Source organism: Sylvia atricapilla, chromosome 9 (assembly GCF_009819655.1).
Source record: "Sylvia atricapilla isolate bSylAtr1 chromosome 9, bSylAtr1.pri, whole genome shotgun sequence".
Lineage (NCBI taxonomy): Eukaryota > Metazoa > Chordata > Aves > Passeriformes > Sylviidae > Sylvia > Sylvia atricapilla.
Genome location: NC_089148.1, coordinates 3471330 through 3499085, shown reverse-complemented (window position 1 = coordinate 3499085; position 27756 = coordinate 3471330). Strand labels below are relative to the sequence as shown.

Here is a 27756-nt window from a genome sequence, read left to right as displayed (position 1 = left end):
TTCTAAGAATGCAGAAGAGATCAGACTGAACAGGGATGCTGGGATGAACAAAATCCATTCAGCCAGAGGAGATTCATGCTTGTATGTATTGCTCACTTGATAGGAAGAAAAAACTCTCAGATCACCTCTCTTAAAATGTCAGGTCAAAATTTCTGAATTCACCCTACAACATCCTGTTGCTCCATCACTATCTTGCAATGTATAAAAAACAGAAAAATTATATACTCTTTTCTTGCTGCCACACATGATCCCTCAAGACATTACTAAAGTAGACTCAAGGTCTGCAAAACCAGCCAGTTTTTGAAATCCACAGCCCAAGCCTCCCTTCCTATACCTCTCTAGATCAGACATTACTGTCCCCCACAAACAACTGCTTTTAATAGAACTCTACAATATCTAATCAGTGAAGAATCCCACACTATTTGTAATATTCCCAGTTGTGTGACAATATATTACTTGCACCAGTGAAATTTCCAGTATAATCCAGTGAATTGATTTTATTGTACAATTGCTGTTGATAGTAGTACAAAATAGCTTTTCAAAACTATGCAATACAAAAAGTTAGCAAAATGTTAATGGCAAACATTTCCAATGGTAGTTAAACACTTATTTGCTTTGTTTCCAAAATCATTTATCCATTTACTACATACATACTGTACAAATACAACTTCCTATACATCATTTACATTTCAGTAGCAGGCAATATCAAGCGTGTCCATCACCATCACAAGTGCTTGCAGAGGATCCACAACTTCTTGCATGTTATCTTTCCTCAAGACCCAGTCTGGTTTAATCCTGTGAAAAGATTAGTGGCTTGCATTAAAATATTTCAAGGTCACAGCAAAAATAGCAGGCAAATCTTTAACCTCTTACCTTGAAACTGTTTTTATTCTTAGAGGAGTTACGGGAACAGAGGAGCTCCCACCTAAGGCAGTGTTTGTTTTGTGCTTCACAAGTATTCTCTCTGCATCCATCCTGTGTTTCCGAACTGTGAGTTTATAGAGGCTCTGGATGCATGAAACAGTCCTGGGCATGCCTCGGATTTCCTGAGGGAAAGTGAAAACAGCACACAGTCAATACTGCAAGTTCAAAAGCAGCTTAAATCAAGAAAATATGAGTGTGTTCACCATCTTGGGAATGCATTTTTTTAAAAGCAGTTTAGTTGAAATTAATATTACAGCCATAGCAGGTATGGGAGAGGAAAAAATTATGAACACCACGAAAACATGCAAGAAAAGTATGTTAAACCATAAAACCCAAAACATTTAGGTCTTACCAAAGCTCTTTTTGAGTCCTTTGAGAGGATGGCCAACAAACAACAGGTCTTTGTGAAAATGCTTCCTCCTTTCTCTGAAATTTTGTCCCCAGCTTTGCCTCTGTACATTTGCAGTAGGTCTAATAAAGTATCTATAGAATTTTCAGCTTCATAAACTGCTCGAGTAGTTCTTTCATACTGTTAAACAAGAAAGAGACAAGAGAACTTCTTGATAGACAGATCTTTAAAATATCCTTAGTTTACAGGTTACTATTTAGAGGTTAGAGGAAAAAGCAAAGCCCATATTCTCTCCTACAATCAATTTGTAGCTGAACTGGTATCCAAGCAATAAAAATCCCTTCTGTATTTACACAACTGTAAGATTATAAAAAGGTGCCTTTTGTGCTTCCTCTCTTGTTTGCAAACCCATAGAATCTGATTTTATATTTAAAATAAAGAAATAATTTAGAATAATTTAAGAGAAATTTTAAAATACTTGTGATACCTTGCAATGTCTTAAGGCCATGAAACAATTTTTTCACCAAAAACCTCCTTATAACTATTACAAGGTAAATAAATAATTGGTTTCAAAATAACGGTGAAAAATTAGAACCTATTTTTATTCAAAACTACGACTTCTGTTGTTCCAGATTTATTCAGAAATATTGTGGATGAACAAGTACTACAATGAAGCACCCTACTGGTTATAAACCTGCAAAAGGAATTATTCAAGCTACCTTTGAAACATTGAGTAGAACCTGAACTGAGTATCTGATCACATCCATGCATGGAACACTCCGGTTGCAGCTTCGAATCAGAACGAAAATACTGAAGATTGCTCTGCTCTGGGCCATATTTTCACAACACAGTGGGGACAGCCTGGTAGCCACCTCTAAAACAATTAAAGAAAAACAAATAGAGAAAAGAAAACTCTGAAGTTCAGGCAAAATAATTGCAAAGCAGGATTTTCTCGATTTTTAAGTAAAAGTGCAAAGTAAAAATTGCAATTATTGATTAAAGTAAGCATTTCTAAAGCAACAGGTTTAGTATTCCAGACTTAAAATTAAGCTGACAAAATGATTCACAAAGAACATATACTGATAGTAAAAATTATAAAGTTATATTAGATATAACACTACTAGGACTGACAGGAAATTAGAGCAATCATAGAGGATTCCTTTTCTCTCCATAACCATTTAAATATTGTTCTTGAATCAATAATCTAATTTTAGTCTGGAAAACCCGCCATTATACCCTCTAACGCTCACATTTTATGGTCATGCAGGAAGTCTAAATATCATTATGAACTCTCCTCAGCTGAAAAAATCCAGTTTTTATCGCTCTGAAAATTCATCGGTTATAATAAAACAAAATACTGACCAAGATGCTTTAGTGCAGCAAGAATGTAGGAGAGATGTTTGTATTTTAGAAGGTGGTCAATTGCAACTGCAGTTCTGTTGCCCAGCTTGTTTTCTTCTCTGCTCTTTTCATTGGCCTTTTCTAAACTGCGTCTTAAGGCTCTGGTTTTTGCTGTGTCAGTCATCCTTCTCCACAAATATCCCCTCCACAATGCCTACAGAAAAGAAATTCCACGAAGACAAAAAGTTGTAAAGGAGAGACAAGACAACAGAACTTCCGTCACCATTCCAAATCAATTTCACACAAGTCTTACAAAGTATTGAATGACCCTGGGTATTCAATTTTACGTCATTGACACTCAGTGTTTATCTTTCAAATACTGGACTTTCAAGACAAAAGGCAAAAAAAATCCATGCATATTCAATGCACACATATTCCCACCAAAGTCAGCTCAACCATTATCTGCTTAGCATTCCTTCATGATCCATTTGCCTCCAGGTTTTGTGGCTAAACCAAAGCTGATTCGGCTTGCAATTTCACTGACAAAGTCATCAACCAAAGCAAAGATCTTCCCTCTCCCCGAAAACAAACAAACAAACAAAAAAGCAGATAATAAAAACAAACAAACCCAAACCTGTCATTGTCTTACAAGAGGTGTTTACCTGGAATTTAATTATTCCCACTGCAAATCTCCTCCTGCGCCTGCAGGCGAGGAATCTCCGCACGTTCCTCTGGATTACTGTTGCCGCCTCATTCCTGCGGCTCAGCCAGCCTCGAACCGCACGTTGTAACCCAACCAGTCTTTGATAACTCCTTAAAAATCTCTTTCGTTGCATTTTTGCTCGGAACCATCTCTGTTCAAAAGGAAAGTACTTGTCTGTTTATTTAAAACTCTTCCCCCTAGATTCCCTTTTCCCACCCTAAACAAGCTGTGATACAAAACTGAGTGTTTTCACACGAGCTCTGCATTATAAACATCACCAGTCACAAATAATCTCCCTGACTCTGGTTGGCCTTGGGTAGCTGCAAGACTGCAGAACGGAAATCTTAACTAGGAGCCACTAGGGAAGCACTCTGAGGAGAGAAGGGAACAGATAGAATGGTTTTCACTTAGAAGGGATCTACAACAATCATCCAGCCCAACTGTCTGACCACTTCAGGCTGACCAAAAGATAAAATATGTAACTCTCCCAATTTATACCTGTGTCCAGTATTACTATGCCCTAAAAGTTCTCTTTCTCTTGGCTGGCTTTTAAGGTGAACCACCACTCCACTCTTCTCATTTCCCAGCTCTGTTTCCTCCCTTCTATGAACAAAGAAGGGAGACAAGGTACTGTGTGCCAAATCAGAGCAAAAACCCCCCTTTTCCATTCATTCTCTGTTGCCTTAAAGGAAAAATCTAACTTATGGGGGAGAAACACCAGATTTTTGTATATGGAGAAGTAGTAGGGCAAAGTTTGCCAGGACATCCTTGATCAATGAACAGCTATTTCAGAGATCCCATTTCAGCCTCTCCATTTATCCAGTGCTGGGCTCCCATACTGGAACTATGGAGACCTGAAAGCCATTTTTACAATTGGTAGTGCTGCAATACAGACCTGATTTGGATCTTGTTTTTAGGTAAGTAAAACCTGGTTTTATTAAAATGTTGCAACCTAAGAAGGCTCTGATACACCACTGGCAGATCAGAAGCATCCAACCAAATAAATCAGTGTCCCAAGGCATTTTTCATGTAAGGAGATACTCTGCATTTCACAACTCTTACAGGCTGTTGTGTCTAATCTTTTCTACCTCCAGTAGGATATAAAGAAATAGGCTAAGACAGCACTCAGATTTCTTCAGCAAGCTTGAGGGTCTGAAAGAAACAAACTTTCCCATCCATCCTCAGCTTTAAAATCCTTAAACCTCCAGAGCTTGCTTAGCTGTGTATAAGCAGCATTATTTAATAAATCATAGTCTCCATAATTTAGCTTTATTTTCATATGTGAAGGAACTACACTGTCTAAGTGGTACAGATTAGCTCATAGAAAACAAGTAAGACTGTTACACAAATCATTCAGCCTTTATCAGACTAACCTGTATTATAAGAACAGAAGAGAGCTGGATTTGTGCAAACTTTAAGATGAGGTGTCTCCTGTAGGCCCTTTGAACTTTAATTGCAGAGATATGATGATATGCAGCTGCTGTAAAATAAAGAAGTCTCTTCTTTTGTTTCTGTTCTAAAATCTGTAGAAGGAAAACAAAACAGAGAACACCATTAATTTTCCTACTCTGAGGTAGCTGGATGTCCACACAAAAAACATAGTCCACAGCAATATACTATTATATTAATATTATATATTAATATACTGATATTAATATAATATACTATACTAACAAGATACTGAAAATCACCTCAGAACTAAAGTAAGCTACCTCTCTGCAGTACTAGGTCTCTAATCTAAATGGTAACAGAGAAGTGATTGTAAGGATCATCATCAATGCATAGCAGAGAACAATTTCATTGCAAGCCTATGAAGGCGGAATTGTCACTTACAGGTAAGCCACAAAGATCTCAGCAGCTAAAACAACACCCAACAGTGAAAATCTACTTTAGTTCTAAAGGATTGTAAGAAAAGGCTCAAATTGTGCTTGATCTATTCTGACCTGGCCAATCCTCAAAGCAGCCAACAGGAACTTGTTTTAACATCAAGAAATCAAGTTTTCCTCTCCTTGCCAGTCAGAATTAATGCTAAAACAGCTCTAGAGATACCTTGCATCCAAAGCGAAATTCTAATTTGAATTTTACCAACCTTTCTCCTGACTAAATAACCCCGGATAAATGCTTGCAGTTTAATGACAGCTCTTCTAGTCTTATTGTATTTCATAAATTGAAGTCTGCCTTCCTGCCAAGCCCGCAGATGTTTTTGGATAATTACAGCAGCAGCTTTTTGTTGAACAAATTTCCTTCTTGCCTTGAAACCTCTATATGCGTTTTGGATGAGACATGCAGCCTGGTGCTTCTGAAAAAGATATTAAAGAATGCATTGATAATTCAACTTTTGTTCATTCATACCAGGATCAATATAAATTTATTTTTAGTTCCAGTTTTTTTTTTTTTTCTCATCAGAAGAACAAAAACTGAATGAGAAATACAAGTAAACTCATACAGTACCAGTTTACATAAAATGCACTCTCACAGTTTGGAAGATCTTTTTACTTACCTAAATAGGGTCAAACTACGAGCTCTTAAAGCTTTTGCAAGCAATAAAGCCAGCAGAAAATTTGGCATTTTGTTTTGGTATCAGCATATAGAGGGGTAATTCAACAATTTGAACCATTCAAAATCAAGAATAAACCTTGTTGCTTAAATCAAAAAAGGATATTTAATTTTTTGAAGTTTGAATATCTTTGACTTGAACAATTTTCACTGTGGTTCCACCTTTTCTATGCTTCTGCACATTGATGACAAAAATCACTCAAATATATTGAAAACTTTTAAAGTAACCATGATACATCAGAGTGCCAATGAAAACATACCTCTCTTAGAAGTCTCCTGGCCCTGTACTGCCTGTATGCCAACTGAATCTTAACTGCAGCACTCCTGGTTGCCAGAAACTGCTGCCGAAGCATTCGCGCAGCGCGGGTCGCTCTCCAGACTCTTTGGATGGTAAGGGCACAGGATTTCATTTTCAAAAACCTAACATGGAAATGCAATTTTAAGTAAGAAAACAGTGATGGTTTATGAAATCACTAAGATAGATATAGAGAAAGCAGAGCTGTTCTCAACCAGATGTTGGAATACTAAAAAATGCGGATCGCCAGCAACACTGGCAGAAAGACTGATTTTAAACAGAGGACACTTTCTGGTTTCCCACAGGAGGTATTTCCCTAACTTACTGCCAAAGGACACAGCAGTTTGAAAGGCATTGGACAGACTGATATACAACAGGTCCATAAAAGGATAATAACAGGAATAGGCAGAGATGTTTAAAAAGCAGGGATGTTGAGGGAGGACCTTGTATCACTGAACAGCATCCCCTATTGCTATTGGCATGGCATAGTTCAGAATGAGATGAGCTATCAGGCTGATATCATAGCAAAATAAACATAAACCACTTTAACTATTCCATCATGGATTAAAATGCAAAAGCTTTTCAACCTACATGTGGGAATTTTAAGAATATCCAGAATATTTTTCTTGCAAAAAAGAAGAGTGAAAAAAAGGTCAAGGCCTATTCTTTCTAGAGCCTAAATTTAACCTTGTGAAAGAGCTTCCATTCCAGGAAAACAATTAAATGCCATGAAAATCTTGTGCAAAAGAATAACCCCACCTGCACCAATAGGGTTATACTCCCACACGTTACAAGGATGCTGCAGGGGCAGAGCCTGAGAACCTGAAGAGTTCTAAAGAGTGCAGCACTAAAGAATTACATAAGAAAAGCTTTGAAAAGTAGAGTGATGTATCTCAGATGGGTATTACCGAGTCCGAAGCTGTCTGGCTCTGCAGTGACTCTGGATAACAAGGGTAGCTCTGAGCACAGACACGTATTCCTTTCGTGCCTTGTGACCTCGGAACCAGGCTTGGATGACTTGTGCTGCTCTCACTTTGCCAACCCACTGCCTGGCTTTATAACCTCTGTATGCTGCCTATTAGAGAAATAAAAATAATTTAAAAAATCAGAACTGTTAATGGAATTAACAAAATTAAAAACATCACGTCAACAGCAACATTTTTTAGGATTTCTACCTCTAAAATACTACAAATATTAATTTTTTCACAACTAGAAGATGTTTTTCAAAGTAAGTGAAACATATCCAAGGAAATATCACAAATGCCATTCTTTAATATTAGATTGCAAAAATAACTATATTGTGAAGAAACAAATGCAAGAGATTAAAAATCGAAACAAACACTCAATAAAAACCACTTTTATGATTACCTGAATCGTAATGGCAGCTTTTCTCATTTGATGGAATCTGTGTTGATCAATATTTCGCATCCGATGGGCTCTGTAGTGCTGCTGTATTAATACAGCAGAAAACTTGAACAGAAGATATCTCTGTCTCTGAATAAATCCACGGAAAGAGGCCTTCAAAGAAAAAGACATAAACTTGGAATATTTCACCACTTGCATCATATCAGCTGGGAATGTTTGCCTGCTTCTATGTACAGCTGTACTCACCGGTCTGTCTTAAAAACAACAATATAAATAAACATATTTCCAATGTCAAACATAATACTTTATTTCTATCTTTTAAGGAAAGTAGCCATCCCTATATTGTTCAGGATGCATAACTAAAACATCCAGAAAATAAGTAAGCATCTACCAATCCCCCCAAAACAAGGAGGTGAGAAAAACACATCTGATTCCTACCAGTTACGTAGAGCACATGGTCTCCAACAAGAGAGTAAAACCAACCTCTGAAATTCTTACAGAATCCTAGAATGGTTTGGGTTGGAAGGGACTTTTAAGATGGTCTAATTCCAACCTACCCAACGTGGGCAGGGATACCCATCAGATCAGGCTTCTCAGGGCCACAAATTATTATGAGATATGATTTATTTCCCTTTCTTTCTTCATTTGGGGGAATTTATCTCCTTAAATTCTTCTTCAAAATGTTAGGCACTTCAGTTAGTCTAGGGCCAATTAGTAAACCTAGGAGGACTAACATGATTGATTTACTCACACCTTCCTAAACGAGTCCTTAAGAATGTAGGAATCATGATTTTTGCCATTTATGTCACTTTATACCCACTACCAGTGCCCTCTCATACAGTACACCAAGACAGTTTTCTTTCATATTCCCATCAAAGAAAACATTCATTATGCCACTAATATTTAGAGGTGAAATTCAGTTGTCTTAGAGAACCTTATTTCTGTGTACTGTGGTAGCACAGTACCACATTATACATCTGCCCTGTAGTACACTTCAGAAATTGATTCTACTTTAGCTTTAAACTGCGGCTTGCAAGAGCAGTAAATCTTTAAAACACCTACAAATGAAAAACTAAACACCCAAATCCCAGTACTATTCATTCAGAAGTACCTGAATTTTAATTGTGCTTTCTTTCATTTGCCGAAACCTCTTCCTTTCGATGTATCCCCTGACTGTGGCCTGCACAAGGATAATGTTCCTCCGGGTTTGTAAGTAAGTCATTCTCTGGTGCTTCACAGTCAGGTGGGATCGGTAGTGTCGCTGCAGGACAACTGCAGCTCTTTTATAGCTCATATACTGTGATTTACATTTATGCATTAAGTAATAGGATTGCAACGTGACAGCTGCTGCTCTGAGTTGGATGTATTTTCTACGCTGCAGAGCCATCTGAAGAAAAGACTGAATCTTTCTTGCTGCTCGTAGTTGCCTTGCTGTTTTCCTTGCTTTCATAGCTCGGAAGGCAGACTGAATAACCACTATAGCTTGTCTTTGAGCCAAGTACTGTGCCCTCTGTGAACGAGCCCTGAGACACGATCTGTACCACCTCTGAACAGTGACTGCTGAGCTCTGGATCCGTGCATAGCGAGTCCGTGCTCTTCGGCCTCGGAACACGGACTGGATCGTTACTGCTGCTGATTTCTGTGCAAGAAAGCGTCTCCTCTCCACACACATTCGTAAGAATGACTGAATGTCCCGTGCAGCAACGTTGGCTTTATACAACTGCCTGGCTTTCCTACCACGAAAAGCAGCTTGAAGGCAAATGACAGCCTTTCTTATTTCTACATAATTTCTCATGGCAGCTTCTGTTGCCATTTTGGCTCTGAACCTCTGCTGTATGACTGTGGCCGCCCAGCACAGCTGTTTGTAACACCTGCGTTGTACATACATGCGATAGCTGGACTGTATTACAACTGCTGAAACATGCAGGAGTTTCAGTTCCTGCCGTGTCCTCATGCCTCTGTATGCTGCTTGAATAACAAGAACAGAATTCTTCATTGTCAGATACTTCTGGCGTTGGTTCTTTCCTTTCAAATAGGATCGATAGTAGTTCTGTATAATCACAGCTGCGATTCTCATATTCTGATAGGCCCTTCTATCCCTGAGCATCCTGTAGGCTGCCTGTATTGTACTGGCAGCTGAATGCATGTGCTTGAGACTCCTCCTCACCCTGACACCTCTGTACACAGCCTGGACGTGAATAGCTGCTCTGCGGAGAGAGTGATACTCCAAAGCATGCTGCCTTGCCAGAGCCAAAGCTCGGTACCTTCTCTGAAAGACAAGAGTAGCTGCTCTGAGAGAGAGATAAGTCCGACGTTCTCTGTAGGCTTTAAAGTTTTTCTGAACCACAGTTGCAGCACGGTGCATTTTTTGTTGTTGTTTTCTTGCCTGCATGTCTCGAAAAGCCCTCTGGATACAAGCTGCTGCTTTCTTTAATGAAGTGTAATGCTCTACAGCAATTTTCCTGAGCCTGTGGGCTCTGTACCTCCTCTGTATTATTTGGGCTGCCCACTGAACTCTTCTGTAATGACAGTACTGCCTATACATTCGGTAGTTTCTCTGTATTATAAGAGCTGCTTCACGTTGTCTCTTCAGGAAGCATCTTGTTTTCATTCCTCTGTAGACAGCTTGAAGAACTAAAACAGAATTGTACAGTTTTAAGTACTTTTCTCTCTCACGCTTCCCTTCCCTGTAAGCTCGGTAACGTTGCTGTATGATTACTGAAGCCAGCCTGAGTGCTTGAAAAGAAGTGTAACTTTTACGCATTCTTAACATTGCTTGAATACGTGTAGCAGCTTGATGCATTTGCTGCATTTTTTTCCTTACCACAAATCCTCTATAAGCAGACTGTATGATAACAGCAGCATTAAGGAGAGAGAGATATTTCTGACGCTGAACATTTGCTAGTTTTGTTGCTCTGTATTTTCTCTGAATTACAACAGCAGCTGACTTGATGGAAAGAAAGCGTTTTCTTTCAAGGAAAGTTCTAAACCTTCTTTGAATAATCACAGCCGATTCATTCATGGTTCTGATAAGTCTTCTTGTTTTCATACCACGGAAGGCAGCCTGGATGTGTAGTACAGCATTTTTCATAATCATGTAGTTGTGAACTTGTGTGTCTCTCTCCTTACAAGCACGGAACCACTGCTGAATCTGCCTTGTTGCAAGCAACACCTTTCTGAAATCCCTCTGTTGCTTGTGCATCCGATAATAGGACTGGATTACTGCTGCAGACTGGTGCATGGTTCTTAAGTCTTGCCGGACTTTCATGCCTCTGCAAGCAGCCTGGAGTATAACAACAGACTTCCTTAGTTCCAAATACTTTTTGCGTTGTACTTTACCTACACAAAATGCTCTGTATTGCCTTTGAATTCTTATTGCTGCCATTCTCATTGACTGATATTTTACTCTCATGCAATACATCTTAAACGTGGCTTGGATGCAAACAGCTGCTTGGTGCATACACTGAACCTGTCGCCTCACTCTCACACCTCTGTAAATCGCCTGCATTTGGACTGTGACCCTTTTTAAGGACAAATACCTCTGTCTTTGACACTTGGCACAAATAACTGCACGGTAACGCCTTTGAATGGCTATAGCTGCAGATCTAAGTCTTTCATATTCCCTCTTGACCAGGTAAGATTTGAAGGCAGCTTGTATGGTTGTAGCAGCTTTGTTTAGTTTGTTCAGTTGTCTCCTCACAGTCATCCCACGGTAAGCAGACTGTAAGACTAACGCAGCTGCCTTGGTTTTCAGATATACTGCACGTTGGGTTTTTTTCAGGCAGTAGGCTCTGTAGTATTTCTGAATCACCAAAGTGGCTTGTCTTAGTTTCCTGTATTTCAGTTGATTTATATGCATTCTGTAATAGGATTGAATAATCGTTGCAAGATGATGTTTCTTCTGAATTGCTTTTCTCACAGCTTTCCCTCTCCATAGTGCCTGAAGATGCACTGCAGCATTTCGCAGCTGAACATATTCTTGCCGTTGTCTCTGGCCTAGAACCTTGGCTCTGTAATGCCTTTGGATGGTTAGCACAGCATGCTTCACAAGCCTGAATTTCTTCACAGCTATGAATTTTCTGAAGGTAGACTGTATCCTAGTAGCAGCGACATGCTGTCTTTGAATCTGCTTTCGCACCTTCCAGCCATGAAAAGCTGCTTGTAAAGAAAGCACTGCTGCTCTTGTCATTAAGAAGTTCAGTCTTTGCCTCTTACCACCCTGACAATTTCTGTACCACCTCTGAATCACAATGGAGGCCTGAACCATTGCCTTGTATTTCACTCGTGCAGCATGAGCTCTAAAAGCAGTCTGAATTTTAATCGCAGCTCTGCATTCAAATTTGAGCTTTTTGCGTGTTTTATAACCCCTGTAGGCTGCCTGTAAGCACACAGCTGCTTTCCTAACTTGCAAGAACTCCTGCCTGTGATACTGGGTCTTTTTGCAGGCACGATAACGTTGCTGAATGACAATGGCAGCCCTGTAGATGGTGAAGTACCGTTGACGCTCCCTTTTCATTCTGTAGCAAGCCTGAAGTAATACTGCAGCCTTTCTCCACTTTTGTATTTGTTTCCTGACAAGATAACCTCGAACTAGAGCCTGAATTCTTATGCAACCTCTCTTCAATGTCTTATAATCTTCTTTAAATTGAAGAGCCTGTCTCTGAGAGCGATACCTTCGCTGGACATAAACAGTTGCTTCTCTCAGTGCACAGTAATGCTTACGGACTTGCCTCATCTTTGCAAGAGCTTGAATCTTCACTGTGGCATCTCTCAAGTTTTTAAATCTCTTCTGGGCAACGTAAGCACGGAAACTGGACTGAATTTTGATCACGGACCTCAGGATACGAGCCTGTCTCCTGGCTTGCATCCCCCTGTAGGCAGACTGGAGAACAATGGTGGCCAGGCGCACCCTCTGGAAAGCAGCAGCTGCTTTTTTAGTGGCCACGTGTGCCCGATAGCGGGTTTGAATCACACACACTGCACTTTTAATCTCTTTGTATCTTTTTACTTGTTGGTATTTTCTCAGGTGTGACTGCAACGTAGTAACAGATTTTTTTAACTGCAGAAATCTTTGTTTCTCTCGTTTCATTCTCCACAGTGACTGAATAACACATGCTGCTTTTGCTTGTCTGTAAAGTTCTCGTGCCTTCATGCCTCTAAAAGCAGCTTGGAGAACTATCACTGCTGCATGCTTTTGCAAATAAGACTGCCTCTCAGCCTTGCCCAGTTTATAAGCTCTGTAGTACTGCTGAATTGTCACAATTTTTGCCCTGTGCTCCTGGTAAACACGTCTGGCCAGCTGACACCTGTACCAAGCCTGAATCTTGATAACATTTTGCTTAACATGTAGATACTGCTTCAGGTCTCTGTGCATCCTGTACCAAGACTGTATGACAAGGGCAGCCCTCCTTCTCTTAGCCAGTTTTGAAAATTGCCATTTTCGGAAATAACTCTGAATCACCAAAGCTGCTTTAATTTTCCGTTGAATTTTATGTTTTCTCCATCTTCTAAATGCACGCTGAATAGTAAGTGCTGAAGACTTTAGGATTTCATATTTTTGCTGATCTATTTTTGCCAACTTAGTTGCACGCAGATGTCTCTGAATTGTAACAGTAGCCCAAACAATTTGCTTATAAGCAGCAACAGACTTCACCATCCTTATCCTTGCTTGTACAAAAATAACACAGTGTCTGAGCTGTAAGTATCTTTTCCTTGCAGAGTATCTCCTCCAATAAGCCTGCAGGTTAAAAAAAAAAAAAAAGAAAAAAAAAAAAGAAAAAAAAATTAGTATTTTCTTCATGATATGTTAAACATGAATGCGGACTGTCATCTTCAGACTTGCATAAGATTTTTTATTCCTGTACTTATCAGAACACAGAGTACTCTGAGTTTAAAGGGACCCACAAAGACAGAGTCCTACACCTGACTGCATGGTCCATACCCATGGATCAAACTCATGACTTCGGTGTTATTGACACCATGCTCTAACCAACTGAGCTCATCTCAGGATCTTAATCCATTGAAAGTCAAATCCAGAAATCTATTTAAAATAAGAAAAAAAAGCAAAAGCTAAATGGTTTTTAAGCATTTGAAATTCTGTAAAAAGCCCCAGTTTGCCCTGGCAGCAGCAGATTCCCTTTTAACTATCTGATAAATCATCCGTTCTTTAATACGCATTCTAAAAAGTCCTAGGAGTGCAATATTTATCTTTGGGTAATGGTGGTGAAATATCTTAAAAAACTGAATTAACTGCAAAACTACCATTGCTATGTCTGCCACTCCAAATGAGTCCACTGCAGGTGACATAACACTAGAAGAGTAATTTCAATTTTTTTCAAAGCTTCTTAAAGTAATGTTCAGCAGCTGCAAAGAAGAAAACCAACATAATCTCACAGTCCTTACATTAACTGCTTAAGGCCCCTTGTTTTAATGCTTATCGTACCCCAAAATATTTACCAAGAAAAAATAATTGTTAATTTAATAGCACATTACCATCATTCCCTGGAGAGAAAAACTTACTAAACCTCTCAAGAGCAGAGGGGGAAAAAAATAAAAAAGGTATTACATTTCATGAAAGCATGAATCGCTGCAAGCAGCACAAATGGCCCTTAGTGAGGCTCATGCTTAGAGGTTTCAGGGGTTTGCCTTGCTGTGTTATCTCTTTTTAGATTGTATTACCTGAATGACTGTGGCAGATTTATTTCTGGCTTCTTCCAGTTTGGCCTTTTTCAGATTGAAGAGAGTCATCCTGGCCAAGTGCCCTCTCCAGTGCTTCTGGATGAAAATGGCTGCATTCTCCTTCCTCAGGATGCGTCGGCGAGCCAAGAAGTTCATTGCAGATTTTTGAATTATCCGAGCAGCTCTATGTCTTTCCTACAAAGAGTAAATTTCCACTGAGCATTAGCCATAGAATTTTCACTGATATTTTTGATTTCAATAACTATCTACAGCAATTTCATAAAATTACAGTACACTTGCACACACTAAGATTTATTAATAAAAATAACGCCTGTAACATTTAAAGGGTTTTGTTTTGATTCCTTCTCACCCACCAGCATCTTTATTTCAAGAGTTGTAAAAGGAATGCTTTGTCATCATTGTTAAGGTTGTGTAGATTTTATACAGTAAAAGAAACTGGAGACGAAAAAGTCTAAGTAGAACCTTTGTCCCTTTCTACACCACAGATTCTTAGAATATTTCATTTGAACACTGTTCCAACATCAATATGTAACCCAGCAAGACACAGTAGTGGTATTTATCAACCTTAGGGTGCCACAGTTTTAAAACCTTCACTAAATCGCATATAACTACCAGAAAATCAAGATACAGAATATCTGAACACATGAAATTCAATTCAAAAGACTGGTGAAGCTTAGCTCCTTTAACAAAAACAGTAAATCCATGCAAATGTTTAATTACTCCTCCTGTCTTATAGACATTAATAGGAATTAACTACTCCTTTAGTTTTAACGAAGCAGCGCAACTATGTAATATTTGAAATATTGGGAGATGAGTTTAAATATTAAATATTTGGAGAAGAGTGACACACAAAAAAGGACAGTAGCCTCTAAATACCTGTAATTGCCTCAGAAGTCTAAAAGAGAAGTGGAGTTTAGTAGATTACACCACCAAGAAGGCCACATATTTTGATGATAGAAATGGCACTCATTAGTTTAAATGCCAACATCAGTCCAACAAACCTTCAGAATTTTCCACTCAATTTACATTTTTTCTTAATGTAGCAGCTATGATTATTGCACAAGCAAAGAGAGTACCTGAGAGAGTTTCAGTTCCCTTTTCAGCCTGTAGTTCCTCCAAGCAGCCTGAATTACTCGTGCAGCTCGAGTTTCTTGGCGAAGATCGAGAAGCCGTGAACACAGAAATGACAGGTAGGTGATAACAACCTGCAGAAACACGGAACACAGCAGGGTAAGGGCTGTGCAAAAGAGCAGAAACATGTTTACACGAGGGCAGAACATGATATCAACTCTAAAGGCACTTTACCTTCTCATCAGGAATTGTATTTGACATGTCTGCATGATTAATCATTGCTGGTATCCCCCCTAGGTCAGAAACTGCAGCATTGATCAGCTGGAAGTTTTGCTTTTCATTGTCCAAGAGTTCCTTGTACAGGACTGAGGGAGCTACAGCTTTGTAAAGACAAAATGTTAATCAAATCAAATTGTGCAAAGAAATAGATTTAACATGAACTTCCGTACATCAAATAACTCACTTTGATCAAACATTTCTTCCACAGGATTTAGAGAAGTGTCAGACTCAGATGAGGAGGAAGAGTTTAGTCCCACTGTAACAGTTCTTGAACATTCTACAGTTTGAGTTGTTCGTTGGCACACAGCTTCCAAAGGCACGTAACAGGGGTGATAGTGATGAATCAAATGACATAATACTCTGCCATCTGAGAAACACACTGTGAAGTTTTCCACCTGTTAAATAAAATACAAATTCCTTAAATTTTTGTTACTAGTCAATTGGTATAAACTGGATATAGAATTTCTTGTCTTGTACCTTTAAATGTGACCAAGTGCAAAGGTTTTTTTTAATAAAAACCTTTAATAAAAAAAATTAGGTAGCAAGTGCTTCCTTTGAACATTTACTGTACAGTGACATAAAGCTGTGAGAGCCCAGAAAACAAAAGATGTGTGAGTCATTATATAGTAAATCTACAAGGGAAACATTTATGAAACAAATCTATCTAGAGCAGGATCCCAAATAAACTTCTATAGATACCATTACACTAGTTTTTCAGTGCAGAAGTAAGTTCTGAATTTGCATCAGTCTTCAGAGCTGTTTTAACCTTCAGAAACATTGACAGCTGCTACTGTATTATGACCAGAGTCAGGTCTCTGACCAGGGCTTCCCTTCTTGGAACGAGCAAACATATCCCTCCCAAGCAAACATCTCTGAGGAGATGAAGTGACCTTATCCCAAACATTAGTTATAGTAACAGCTTTTACTAATTACTAATTGGCTATTAGTAACAGCTGTTATAAACACTGGAAATTCTATATAAATATAGAATATATATATAAAAAGGCACAAATACCTTTAAAAATGGAGGCTCAGTAAAAGTCCACAAACAATTCCCGTTCAGCAAAAAATGTTCAATTTTTAAAAAGCATTTTTATGCACAACACTAACTGGAAGGGGAAACTTTTTGCTCACATTTGTTTAAAAAGAGAGGTGCAGCTAAACTCACAGAACAATGGTTATTTCAAATCAGATTAAACAAAGTCCAGAAGAATATTTACAAATAATTACCACTGACTTCTACTACATATTTGAAGAACTCTGCTCTGTAAAGAATTACAACAGCACAAGGTGCACTTGTGGAAGTGTACACAAAGCTATTTACCTTGATACTGTAAAATCTGCAAACAGCATTAACCCATGCCATCAGCAGTTTCACATTTTCACTGTAAGCCAGAGATGAGAAGTTATTGTTGTCTTCCTGTACTCTAAAAGAATCTGGAAAAGTCTTGACAGCACCCAGTAATGCTTTTCTCTTGTATGTGTTTCTCAAAAACTCAATTTCTTCTTTTAGGTGTTCCACATTCAGAAAAACATCCACCTGTTAGGAAGAAAAACAAAAAAATGTCAACAGCCTAACATGTCCTGTATTACAGCTGCTGGATGCAGAGCTTTAGACACAGCATTTTAAAGAGAATCTACACTCACGTCTCAGCAATACATGCCACACAATCAGTAGTAGATAATTTGGACTTGCCAGCATAGATGGCAGATAACAACCCCTAAATCTAACTTTCCCAACGTTCTGTGTAAAAGAGCTACTGCATTAGTTAATAGCTGGGAGAAACAGAGAAATTCCCTGTGTAATTTCAATGTGCTTTCAGAGTAAACAACTATTTCAGAGTTCTGCCTGCAGTTGCACTGATCCCATGTACTAATCCTCTTTGAAGGGATTCCAAAAGGACTTGAGCTGGTTGGAGAACAAGCAGCATATCCACAGGGCTTGGATAAAGCCACTACTCACCCTAGTTATTCTCTAATCAAAAGCAATGCAACTGTGACACATGCATCAGAAGAACTAACTGAAGGAATTTAACTATATAATAGTGTAACAATATTTAAGAAAGAAAATAATTTCATTTGATTTTTATTATATTGTCTTATTTTAGCGATAGTTCTGTGACTGAAGTCTTTAATACTCTTGCTTTACATATACTTAATTGCACTTACATGCCTCACCACTTAGTGGTGAAATTCCACCTCAACTTTTATCTTATTGTGCCTTTCATACATTAAGTTCCTTCCAACTGGATTTGTCAGTTGGACACTTATTTTTAAAATACCCTCTGACTCAAGTTAACTCTAAAAACAGTCCTAAGAAAACTGTTTTTACTTCCTCTACTAACTTTTGAAATGTAATTGCAGTAATGCCTAAGAAATCTTCATTCTTATTTCAAGAATGTTTCATCAACTGTTTCAGATAAAAGGAAGAAAAAGTAGATGAGCTATATAGCTTCAGAGCTTACTCTATGGTTGTCTATCAATGTAAACTCAAAATGCCCTTTTCAGTTATTATGAGTCTACCTGCAGTTTGAGATCAACATTATTTTACTTTAAAGTATCAATTCTGCTACTATACAGAATAAACGCAGAAGTTTATTTTTTTCCAAACACTTGAATGAATACGTAACAAAAAGCACAATAAAAACATTATCCAAGCTGTATTGTTAGGGAACAATTAGCAGTTTAGTAAAGTTTACATGGAGCTTTTAATATACAAAGCAAATAATTTCAGTCTAAAATTTGATTAGTAGAGCTTTCACAAACATCAAATATTCCTGAAAGAGTGTCATTTTCATTATTACTCCTTTGTGATTAGTAAAAACCAAACAAAATAAACAATTGAATAGTACCTGGAAGGCAAAGACAATTTTCCACAGCAGTGCTAAGGTTCGCTCCCTGTGTCTATCCACAATATCCCTGGAGTCAATTGAAGCACCTACCAAATAAAACAAGGGATTAGAGTGTGCAGTAGTTAACTGATGCACTTAAAATAACCATGATTTCTAGGCCTTACCAGTTTCATCTTTTAAGTGCACTCCTCGCTCTTTAAGGACACTGAGAACAATATCAACATTATGCATCTTCTGTAGCCGACTTATTGCAGGAACTCTCAGTTGTTTTGAAAGGCTCCAGTTTTTGGTCAGAAGCTCCACCGTTCTCCTAACAAAAGTAATTGCATGATTCAATGTCTCTGATGAGCTCACATTAAGTATTATATAAAAGAAAAAGAAATATTTCAATAGAATTCTGTATTAACGCACACAAGACGAATGCCACATTGCAAGTCCACAGCCAGGTTTGTTACAGCAAAATCAAATTCATCAAGTGGAGTTTGAATATGACTGACAGGGAGTCCTAAGAAACCCAGATGGCGCGAAAGGTCACCTTCACCACTCAGGAAGTCCCGGGAAAATGCAAGCAAAAGGTCTTTGCTAGCCTAAAGTTAAAAAAAAGAAAAAAGAAAACCTTAGCACTTCAACATTTGTCAATCAGAATACAATTTTCATCCCTTGTACCTCCCAAATTACATTTCACATTTCCTTGTCTCATTCTTAAAATTACGGTGTTTTGTTTTTTGTTTTTAATGATTTTAGCAAGTCACACAGCTTTAACTTTTGTCAAAAACAAAAAAGTCTACACTTAGTCTTAGGACAATACTGGAGGGAGACATCAAATCTCAGCTCTCACCTTGAACTCTGCATCCTTACAAAAGAGGCAGGGGTCATGGTCAATCATTCTGGACTGTTTGGCACAATCCAGAAAGCAAACCAACAGCAGCAATTTTTTCAGTGTGAACTTTGACAAAGCTTCTTCATGACCTAAAATGATATAAGCCAGTAAGTGATGTAGTAAGCTTTAAATAGGTTTAAAAATTAACTGCTACAAATAAATTATTTTGGAAATAGTTATTACCTTCCCGGTAGAGGTGGGGCACGACGGGATGTCTATATTCAGCTGCAATGTCAGGGTTCCAAAGCAAGCGTTTAAGGATAAATATTGCTAAACCCATGACATCACTATTACTCTCCAAGGCTATCAGTTCTCCATAAATAGTCTAACATGAAAGAAGGGGAAAAAGCAGAAGTGTTAAAAGTTACCTTAAATCCTACGTGATTTTTTGAACAATATACATTATCGAATTTCTAAAATAATAAATGGTAATTGGTCCCTAAGCATCAAGTGAGTCCCTGAAAGGTAAAGCTAAGGGCAATTTCAGATGATCTAATTTTATTTCAAAACATGTATGATCATCTATGTCTGAGAAATCAATCAGGATCTTCTTTAAGATGACCACATTCTTCTCCAGTTTAGTAAAGTGCAACTGATAGGGAAATGCTTTTGTGTTTGTTATTGGTCACAGAATTAACTTCCACTATCCTTTATTAAATGTTTTCCTTCTCAATAAAGTAATCACTTTTTTAAAGGAAGTATGTTGTAACAATTTAAAATATATGCATCATGCTACAACTAAATTGAACTGAATCTAACTGAATTAGTATGAGAGAAAATATAAAGAAACCCAAAAGAACCTCTACTAAAAAAAATTGCTAAATGTCCTTGAAATTTAAGATTATAGATTAGAGACTCTTACCTCCAGACCTATACGCAGCCATAACGGGTTGTAAGATAATAGCCAATTAAGGACTTTCTGCCTTTCTCCTGCAAGAGAGCATCTTTCAGTATTACCTCCAGCAAACATTTCATATTAATGCAAAAATTCCTATTAGCCCATTTTAGATTAAACAAACTCAGTGTGCGAATACCCCTTTTTCCTACTTACAAGAGGAGAGAATTCCAGGTTTCAGTCCTCTTACCTATGTCTTTCCAGAGGTGCCTGTCCCTGCGGACCAGCAGGCGCCGGGTTTCGATCTCCACCTCGAGTTTTTGGATGGCTCTGACCATGTTTTCAGAGGTGAACAGGCGGCACGCCTCGCGCCGCAGCCTGTTCAGCTTCCGGCGGGCTGTGTACGCTCTGAGAGACGCCTCATCCTTCGTGGGTGCCTTGGGAAGGCTCCTTTTGTGATGGTTCTCTTCCCCCAAGACAAGAGCAGCTGCATTTACTGTTTAAACGCACACAAAAAGCATGCATTTACATCTCAAATAAAGGTAGGCGTCCACACCTCATTTATTTTATACCCTCTTTAAGCTGACATTTTGCTGTTTTTATTCTGACTGATGATTTATCTTCAAAGAAGCTTGTCAGCTGTTGCACTACACATATGTTGTCAAGTACAGGAATACTAGTCAACTATTAAATATAAGAACACTTATTTCATAAGTGAGCAGTGCTAGGAATTCAGTTTTAAGATTAATGGATCCATCTTCAGTTCATTCAAATGTAGCTAAAGATAGAGCAAAAAGTAGGTTATCCTTTTAGTAAAGTGCCGGCTATAATATTTTCCAGCAGGTGGGGATTCCCCACTCGCCACGCACTGAGGAGTGCCACAGCCACACATTCCAGTGCCTTCTCGTTGCAGAGCATCATCCCCACGCAGGGGTGTGCTGTGCTGCTCTTGCCATGAGCTAGTGAGCCATCTACACTTATGAGAAGGGGAAAAATATGACAACATGACTCTGAAAAGGTTTACTGTTAAATGAGTACTACTACTCCTTAGCGTTAATGAAGTATATCACACAAAGCTTAAGGAAATGAAAAGGCAAAATTACTGTACTCTTACCTTGTGAGGTATTTGTTTTTACATTGAAGTCATCTGGGGTAAGTACAAAATTTAACCACCAGGTGAAACCTCGTTGCTGCTTCTCCTTCCAACGTTCATCATAAAACATGTTTTTGGCAGCAAAAGGCATTGGGTGCCTAGGGATGACTTTAAAAAAACAAAACCCAAAAATGTTTTGATAACCAATATACATTTCATTGTGGAAAGGATTCATGTTTGACACTCCATTTAGCACTATAGTCAAAAAAAGCAGATTGTTGACAGTGACTTGCAGATCAGGAACTATTAAATAAATTTCAGCCACAAAACATGGCTTAGAGTTGTTACAGCCCTAGAACTAAGACAAGATACCTAGAACACAGGCCATTTGCAACAGGGCAAACCCAAACTGAACTGAACTACATTCAGGAAGAACCATTTTATAAATGCATTTTTCTGATCAGACCAACTTATTCCCAACTCTGCAAAATTTTCATCTGGTTGGGAAGAAATTTTCTCCTTTGAAGAATTCTGATGTTGCCTTAAAATGTTATCAGGTATGGAAGAGGCATTTAACTGATAGCCATCAGTAAGTTGGGAACCAAACTGTAATGTAGCTTTTACACTTACAGGCTAATCTGATAAAAAAAAGTAACATTTACTTTTAGCTGATCATGCATTCCAATCAATTTTCTTATAAGTAGTCAAAACAGATCACAAAAGGTTACATATATTGTTCTAATTAGTATTGATTCATTTCAGGTACTATCTTCTATTTCCTCTCAGCTCTAACCAGTTAGGTCTTACCTGATACCAGCAATACAATTGTGACATTCTGTTCAGTGTTTTACCAAACACCAGGAGTCTGCCTACCTGTTTTCAGTGGCTTCACAAATATCAGGTGTGACTGGGCCAGCCCGGGGACAGGTTTACTAATTCTCTTGGTAGCTTTAGATGCCTTCTGAAGTGAAGAACCTACAAGCATTAAAACACAAATATCAACAGCAAATATGTCAGTGAAAGTAAACATATTACAGTTCATATCACCTCTAAAGTATTGAACTAGAGTAATTCCCCATGAACCACTCACAAGATACTGATGATCTAAAAAGGAGAGGAAGGAAGATGTATGGATGCAGGGAACTACAGACTGGTGAGCCCCACTTCTGTGCCTGAGAATACCATGGAACAGATCCTCAGGGAAGTGACGTTAAAGCACATACAAGACAAGGATGTGATTCAAGGCAGTGAGCATGGCTTTACTAAAAGCAAATTGTCCCTGACCTGTCGAATGGCCTTCTCTAGTGGAGAGACTGACAGAGTCAACACGGGAAACAGACTGATGTCAGCTACCTAGAGTTCTGTAAAGCCTTCCACACAGACCCACATGACACCCTCACCTCCACATCGGACAAATACGGATTTGGAAGGTGTACCATTGGCTGGATAAGAAATTGCATCCAGAGACTTGTGGTCCATGGCTCGGGTGAAGGCTGGTGATGGTGTCCCTCAGGGATCTGTCTTGGGATGGGAGCACTTTAATATTTTATCACTGACACAGAGATTGAGTGCACCCTTGGCACTTGTCTGCAGGCGACATGAAGCTGAGCTGTACAGGTGACACAGCAGACTGGGAGAAGAACTCAGAGAGAGCAGCCTTGCAGAGGAGGACTTAGGGATTCTGCTGGACATGAGCTAACAGTGTGCACACACAGTTCAGAAGGCCAACTGAATCCTGGACTGTGTCAAAAGAGGGGTGGCCAGAGGTCAAGGGAGGGGATTGTCCCCCTTTACTCTGCCCTTGTCCAAGCCCATCTAGATTTATCCTAATGGATTAACAGAAATAACCTAGTAGATAACACACCTTTTCCTGCTGCATATCAATACTTTCAGCACAATGTTTTTATGCAGACCATTTAAAAAAGCCTGACATTGAAGTGCATTACTGAAAGCCTCAAATCAAATCCAGATCACAGAACAGATAATTTAACTGACGAAAACAGCATGCGCTATTTTGATCTGAAAGCCATGATGGTAGTTAAATTTTGCAAATTAAATGCATCTTTCAGTTCCAGACCCTCATTCCTTTCACATTCCAGAGCATATTTGGGGTTGGAACAGTTAGAAAACCCAAAATAAACTGAAAGGCAAGCCATCAGCATTTTCTGATCTTCAAGAAGTGAAGTGTCAGCAAACAATAAGGCAGAGAGAACTACAAAAGGCTGACAAGTTAATCATGGACAGTAAAAAGCAGGCAGAATGAAAAAGACTTAGGAACTTCTTCACTGGAAGGGTGCTTTGGAATTATCACAGGCTGCCCAGGAAAGTGGTGGAAACACCATCCCTAGAAGTGTGAAAAGGTGTGTGGATGGGGCACCTGGGACTATAGTTTAGTGGTGAACATGGTGGTGCCAAGTTAATGGTTGGACTCAACGAAGAGATCTTCTCCAACCTTTGTGATTCTACTTTTGAAAATATGTGACAACAGCACTGGAGGGGAACAGTCACAATGGTAAATGTACATGTGAGAAATCTTGTGCAGTAAGTTTTCAGAAAATCTGATTTACATAACAAGGTCTCTGCTCAAGAGTTTTTAGATACTTTACCTATTATTGTCATTAACAAATTTACACAGGAATAAAGTAAATTTGAAGCCAATTACATAAACCAAAACGCTAACCTAGTTTTCAGCTTTTTAAAACACCGATTCCTAACAAATTGCAAAAGCCCACATTTCAGAGATATGAAATATTGCTGACAGTTGCTAGACAGTTCAGTTTGCTATACACATTTCCTAATCAAAGGCATCTCTCAGAAAATGGTAAATGAAGAAACACTGCTCACCAGCTTTCCTCCTCTGCCCTACTCTCTCTCCATTCGTCGGTTTGAAGGCTGATGGTCGTCTGGCCGTGCGTGTTTGATTGTCAGTGTTAGAGGTAAGAGCTCTTTTTCTTTCCACTTCTTCCACACACACAGGAGCTGTAACTCTGCTATTTCCTGCGTATGCTTCACTTTTCCTCTTACGACACGAGGAAGTGGATCCAGTAGGAGATGAATTTACCTTGTGATTGTGACACTTATTTTCAGATGAAATGGGAGCTGCAACCGGCAAGGGTTTAGACATTTCTGCTTCCTCCTGTCCAGGCACCACATTAGCACATCCCATTATTGCTTTATGAAGGCATTTTTTAGATTTTGGCTGGTGGGTTTCTGTTCTTGTTCCTTCAGTAGCACCAGCCTTACTTTTTATGACGGTGGCAGAAAGAATTGGACGCTTTTTTGTTTGTTTTCTCTGAGAAGGATTGTCAGTCTGATGTTCCTGTGCGGAAGGAAAACTGCAGTGATCTTCCTTGGGTTTATCACAATCAGATGCCTGTGATTTTACATTATGCAGCTCAAAGACTTCATTTAAGCTATGTTCTATGTGAACATGTGTTTCTGTCTCTACACCTCCATCTTTTTTCCATTTTGAGGGTAGAAATCTCTTAACAATATAAGTCTCTGTGGTGGACGATATTAATGCTGCCTCAGGTTTAGGAGTCTTTGATGGTTTATCTGACAAACTGTCCTTCACAAATTGATCAGGCGACAGAATTGGAACAGGCTGTTCTACTACCTCTACATCCACTTGATAATTGTCATTTACAAAAGCATCTGGACTTAAAATTCTCCTTGTACTTAAAACAGGGGCAGGGGCAGACTGCTCCGGAGTGGAAACTGGTGAGAGCGTAAAATTAAGAACTTCTCCATCACTTGAAATTGGCAATTGTGTTAATCCAGCAGAATTGGAGGCACTTTCAGGTTGCAATTGATCATGCTCATTAGCATACTTATTGATATTACAGATGGCTAATTCAGGCAACAACTCCTCACTTCCAGAGGCAGCAATGTCCCCAAATGTAGTAGACCTTCTCAGGGCAAGTGGTGTGTGAACAGTCTTGCCTTGTTCTTCTGGCACTGCTGCAATAGGAGATGGAGGCAGCTGATTTTCTGAGCCAGCAGGAGGGTCATTTCCTTGGGATATACTGCTCTGCACCGTGCTCTGATTCTCACATGACTGAAGGGGACTTCTAAGTTTCTCCACCTTCTGAGAAACTTGAAATGTTTTATTAACATTTTTAGTTTCTGAAGTACTCTTCGTAACTTTTACTGCAGACGTTCCTGAAGAGTTCTTCTTTTTTAATGTTTCCCAAAGACTCTTCTGAAAAAGAACCATACATAAAAGTTAGTGTGCTGGATTTTTAAATTGTTCTGCATATAAAAGTAAACATTATTAGCATACCCATTCAAAGTTTAAAAACACTATAAAAAAATCCCTGATCAAAAATTCGGAATACCTTATTTTCAGGCTTGGAAAACTATTTATTTGGTCATGCTTCAGTTTTATTTTTTTAAGCTGTAGTTTATCAGCACCTGCTTTCCAACACAGCTAAAAAAACTTGAGGACCATGGGTATTTCCACAGCATTATTTATCATTTTATAGCCCTCCTTCACTGAAACAGAAACAGTATTTGCATCAGAAATGTAAAAGTAACAGAGTTAAGATACGATAAATACACACCTTTTTCTTTGGGGGCTGCTCAGCAGCACCAAGGAGCACAGCTTGATGTTTTACAACATCATTAACAACAAAAGTCACCAGTTCTCTGATTTTTCCTTCTTCTAATGGTGTCCATGTGACAGAAACAAATATTCTTTGTCCTGACTATTGGAAAAAAAAGAAACATTTAGTATCCTGCATTTAGGTACACTTAGGTAACACTGAAGATCAAGCAATCAACCAATGAGCAGCATATAGAAGTAATACATATTATGACAACAAGAAACGATAAAAAATTGTTAAATATTTAAATGTCAGTTTTCCCTCTTTGATATGCACATTTAAGCAACCCCTATTAAAAAAACGACGTCTTACTAAAAAGTTGTACACCTCTCAATCAAACTACAATGGAAAACAAGAAAGAGTACATATAAATACAACACATAGATGAAGGTTTGAGTTCAGGTGAGTAGAAGAAATTACATAAATTTTTTGCATGTATTAACCAAATAATTCCTGTAGAATAATTTTGAGACAATTATGGTGAGACAAACGATCAGAGGTTGATTAAGTTACGATCCCAGCCAACCCTAATTATAAACGTTGATTTTTAGTCAAATTTGACATACAAGTCCTTCGAAAAAAAAGAAAGACATGGCAAATTATCAAAGAAGTCAAGAAGTTTTTTATTCATTAATTCCTAGAGGAACACATTACTCAAGCACTTTGCAGTGAGACTGCACCCTGGTTTTACAAGCCTATTGTTGCAAGAGATGCCCAGAGTGTTTCTTCCTCTCTCACAAACACTCTGGACAGTCTAGATAAGTGTAGATTATTTCGTCTAAACTGTTCTTTTAAAAACTGGCATTGATTGGACTAGCCACAGTTTGCACTTCCTTAGGTATCGTAAATGCTTAATCCTATTTTAAGCGTGCCTTGCTCTCTGTTTTGTCAACTAATTAACGCGCAGAACAGTGAACTGACATCCTCTTCCCCTCAGCCTTTTTCCTAAACACATGCCCTGAAACTTTTTGACAAGGTTGCCTTTAAAACACAATTCCCAAAACACAGTTAATTCCGTTTCATTTTTGTATCCTCACTGCAAACACCTGTCTGCCGAAGCGGGCGCTGACAGCTCCCAGCCCGGGGGCCCGGCCCTGCCAGTCCCGGCCGCGGGGCGCACCCGGGCACGGCCCCGCACACGCACCGCCCTCAGCCGCCTCAGCCCCGGGGCCTGCTGCCTGCCCCGGCGGGCCCACGCCGCTCCTCCCTCGGCCACAGCTCCCGCCCCGTACCTCCACGAAGAAGCGGCGCTGCTCGATGCTGAAGCCCCTGGCAGCGGCCGGAAAGCGGTCGATGACCACCTCGGCGTCATCCTCGTTGGGGTTGTCAATGCCCAGCACACGCGTGCGGGACGCGCCCACACGCAGGCGGCCAAAGCTGAGGAAGGGCGGCCGGGAAAAGTAGCTCAGGACCAGCACGGCGGGATCCTCATCCGCGTCCTGCTCGCCGCCCCGCAGGGCCCAGCGCCGCCGGGCGGGGTTGTTGGCGGGGCTGCGGTCGCCCCGCGCCGCTGCGGAGACGGAGCCCGCGGCCATGGCCGGGCAGGAGCGGAGCAATGGCTCCGCACAGGAAGCACTGCATCAAACCGCCGCTCGCGCGTTCAAACCCAGGGCTCCGCCAATCGCCGCGCGGGCAGCGCCCCCCAACCCCGCCCCTCGTTCCTCAGCCAATCACAGCGCGGCTCGCGCCCGTTCCAGCCCGCCCCCTCGCCCGCCCGCCAATCAGCGCCCGGTGCTTCCTTTAAACAGCCCGAGCTGGCGCGGCCGTGAGGCGCCGCGGGTTCGGGACCGGAACACAAAAGGACGGCGTGAACAACTGCCGTGACGGACAGCTCTCCGCCCCACCCTGAAACACAAACTAACGGACCAGGCAAAACCAAGCTCGCGTGGGGCTTTTTTGTAAATAAATTT

The 27756-nt window shown here is 39.6% G+C and overlaps 1 protein-coding gene across 1 annotated transcript; it reads right to left on the bottom strand.

The window, feature by feature from the left end:
• Positions 1-470: 470 nt before the first annotated feature.
• On the bottom strand, positions 471-27399 carry ASPM (assembly factor for spindle microtubules). Its single transcript, XM_066324631.1, has 29 exons — positions 27079-27399; positions 25805-25948; positions 24087-25443; positions 22116-22217; positions 21264-21410; positions 20400-20645; positions 20177-20244; positions 19498-19639; positions 19273-19403; positions 18846-19021; positions 18599-18744; positions 18435-18520; positions 16907-17122; positions 15767-15977; positions 15538-15683; positions 15309-15437; positions 14212-14406; positions 8645-13270; positions 7537-7686; positions 7077-7243; positions 6134-6293; positions 5407-5616; positions 4691-4840; positions 3277-3468; positions 2636-2828; positions 1993-2147; positions 1277-1453; positions 874-1046; positions 471-795 (listed from the first exon to the last, which is right to left on the bottom strand). The coding sequence occupies exons 1-29, from the start codon at positions 27379-27381 to the stop codon at positions 690-692; spliced, it is 10404 nt and encodes a 3467-aa protein (XP_066180728.1). The 5' UTR covers positions 27382-27399; the 3' UTR covers positions 471-689.
• Between the last annotated feature and the right edge of the window lie 357 nt (positions 27400-27756).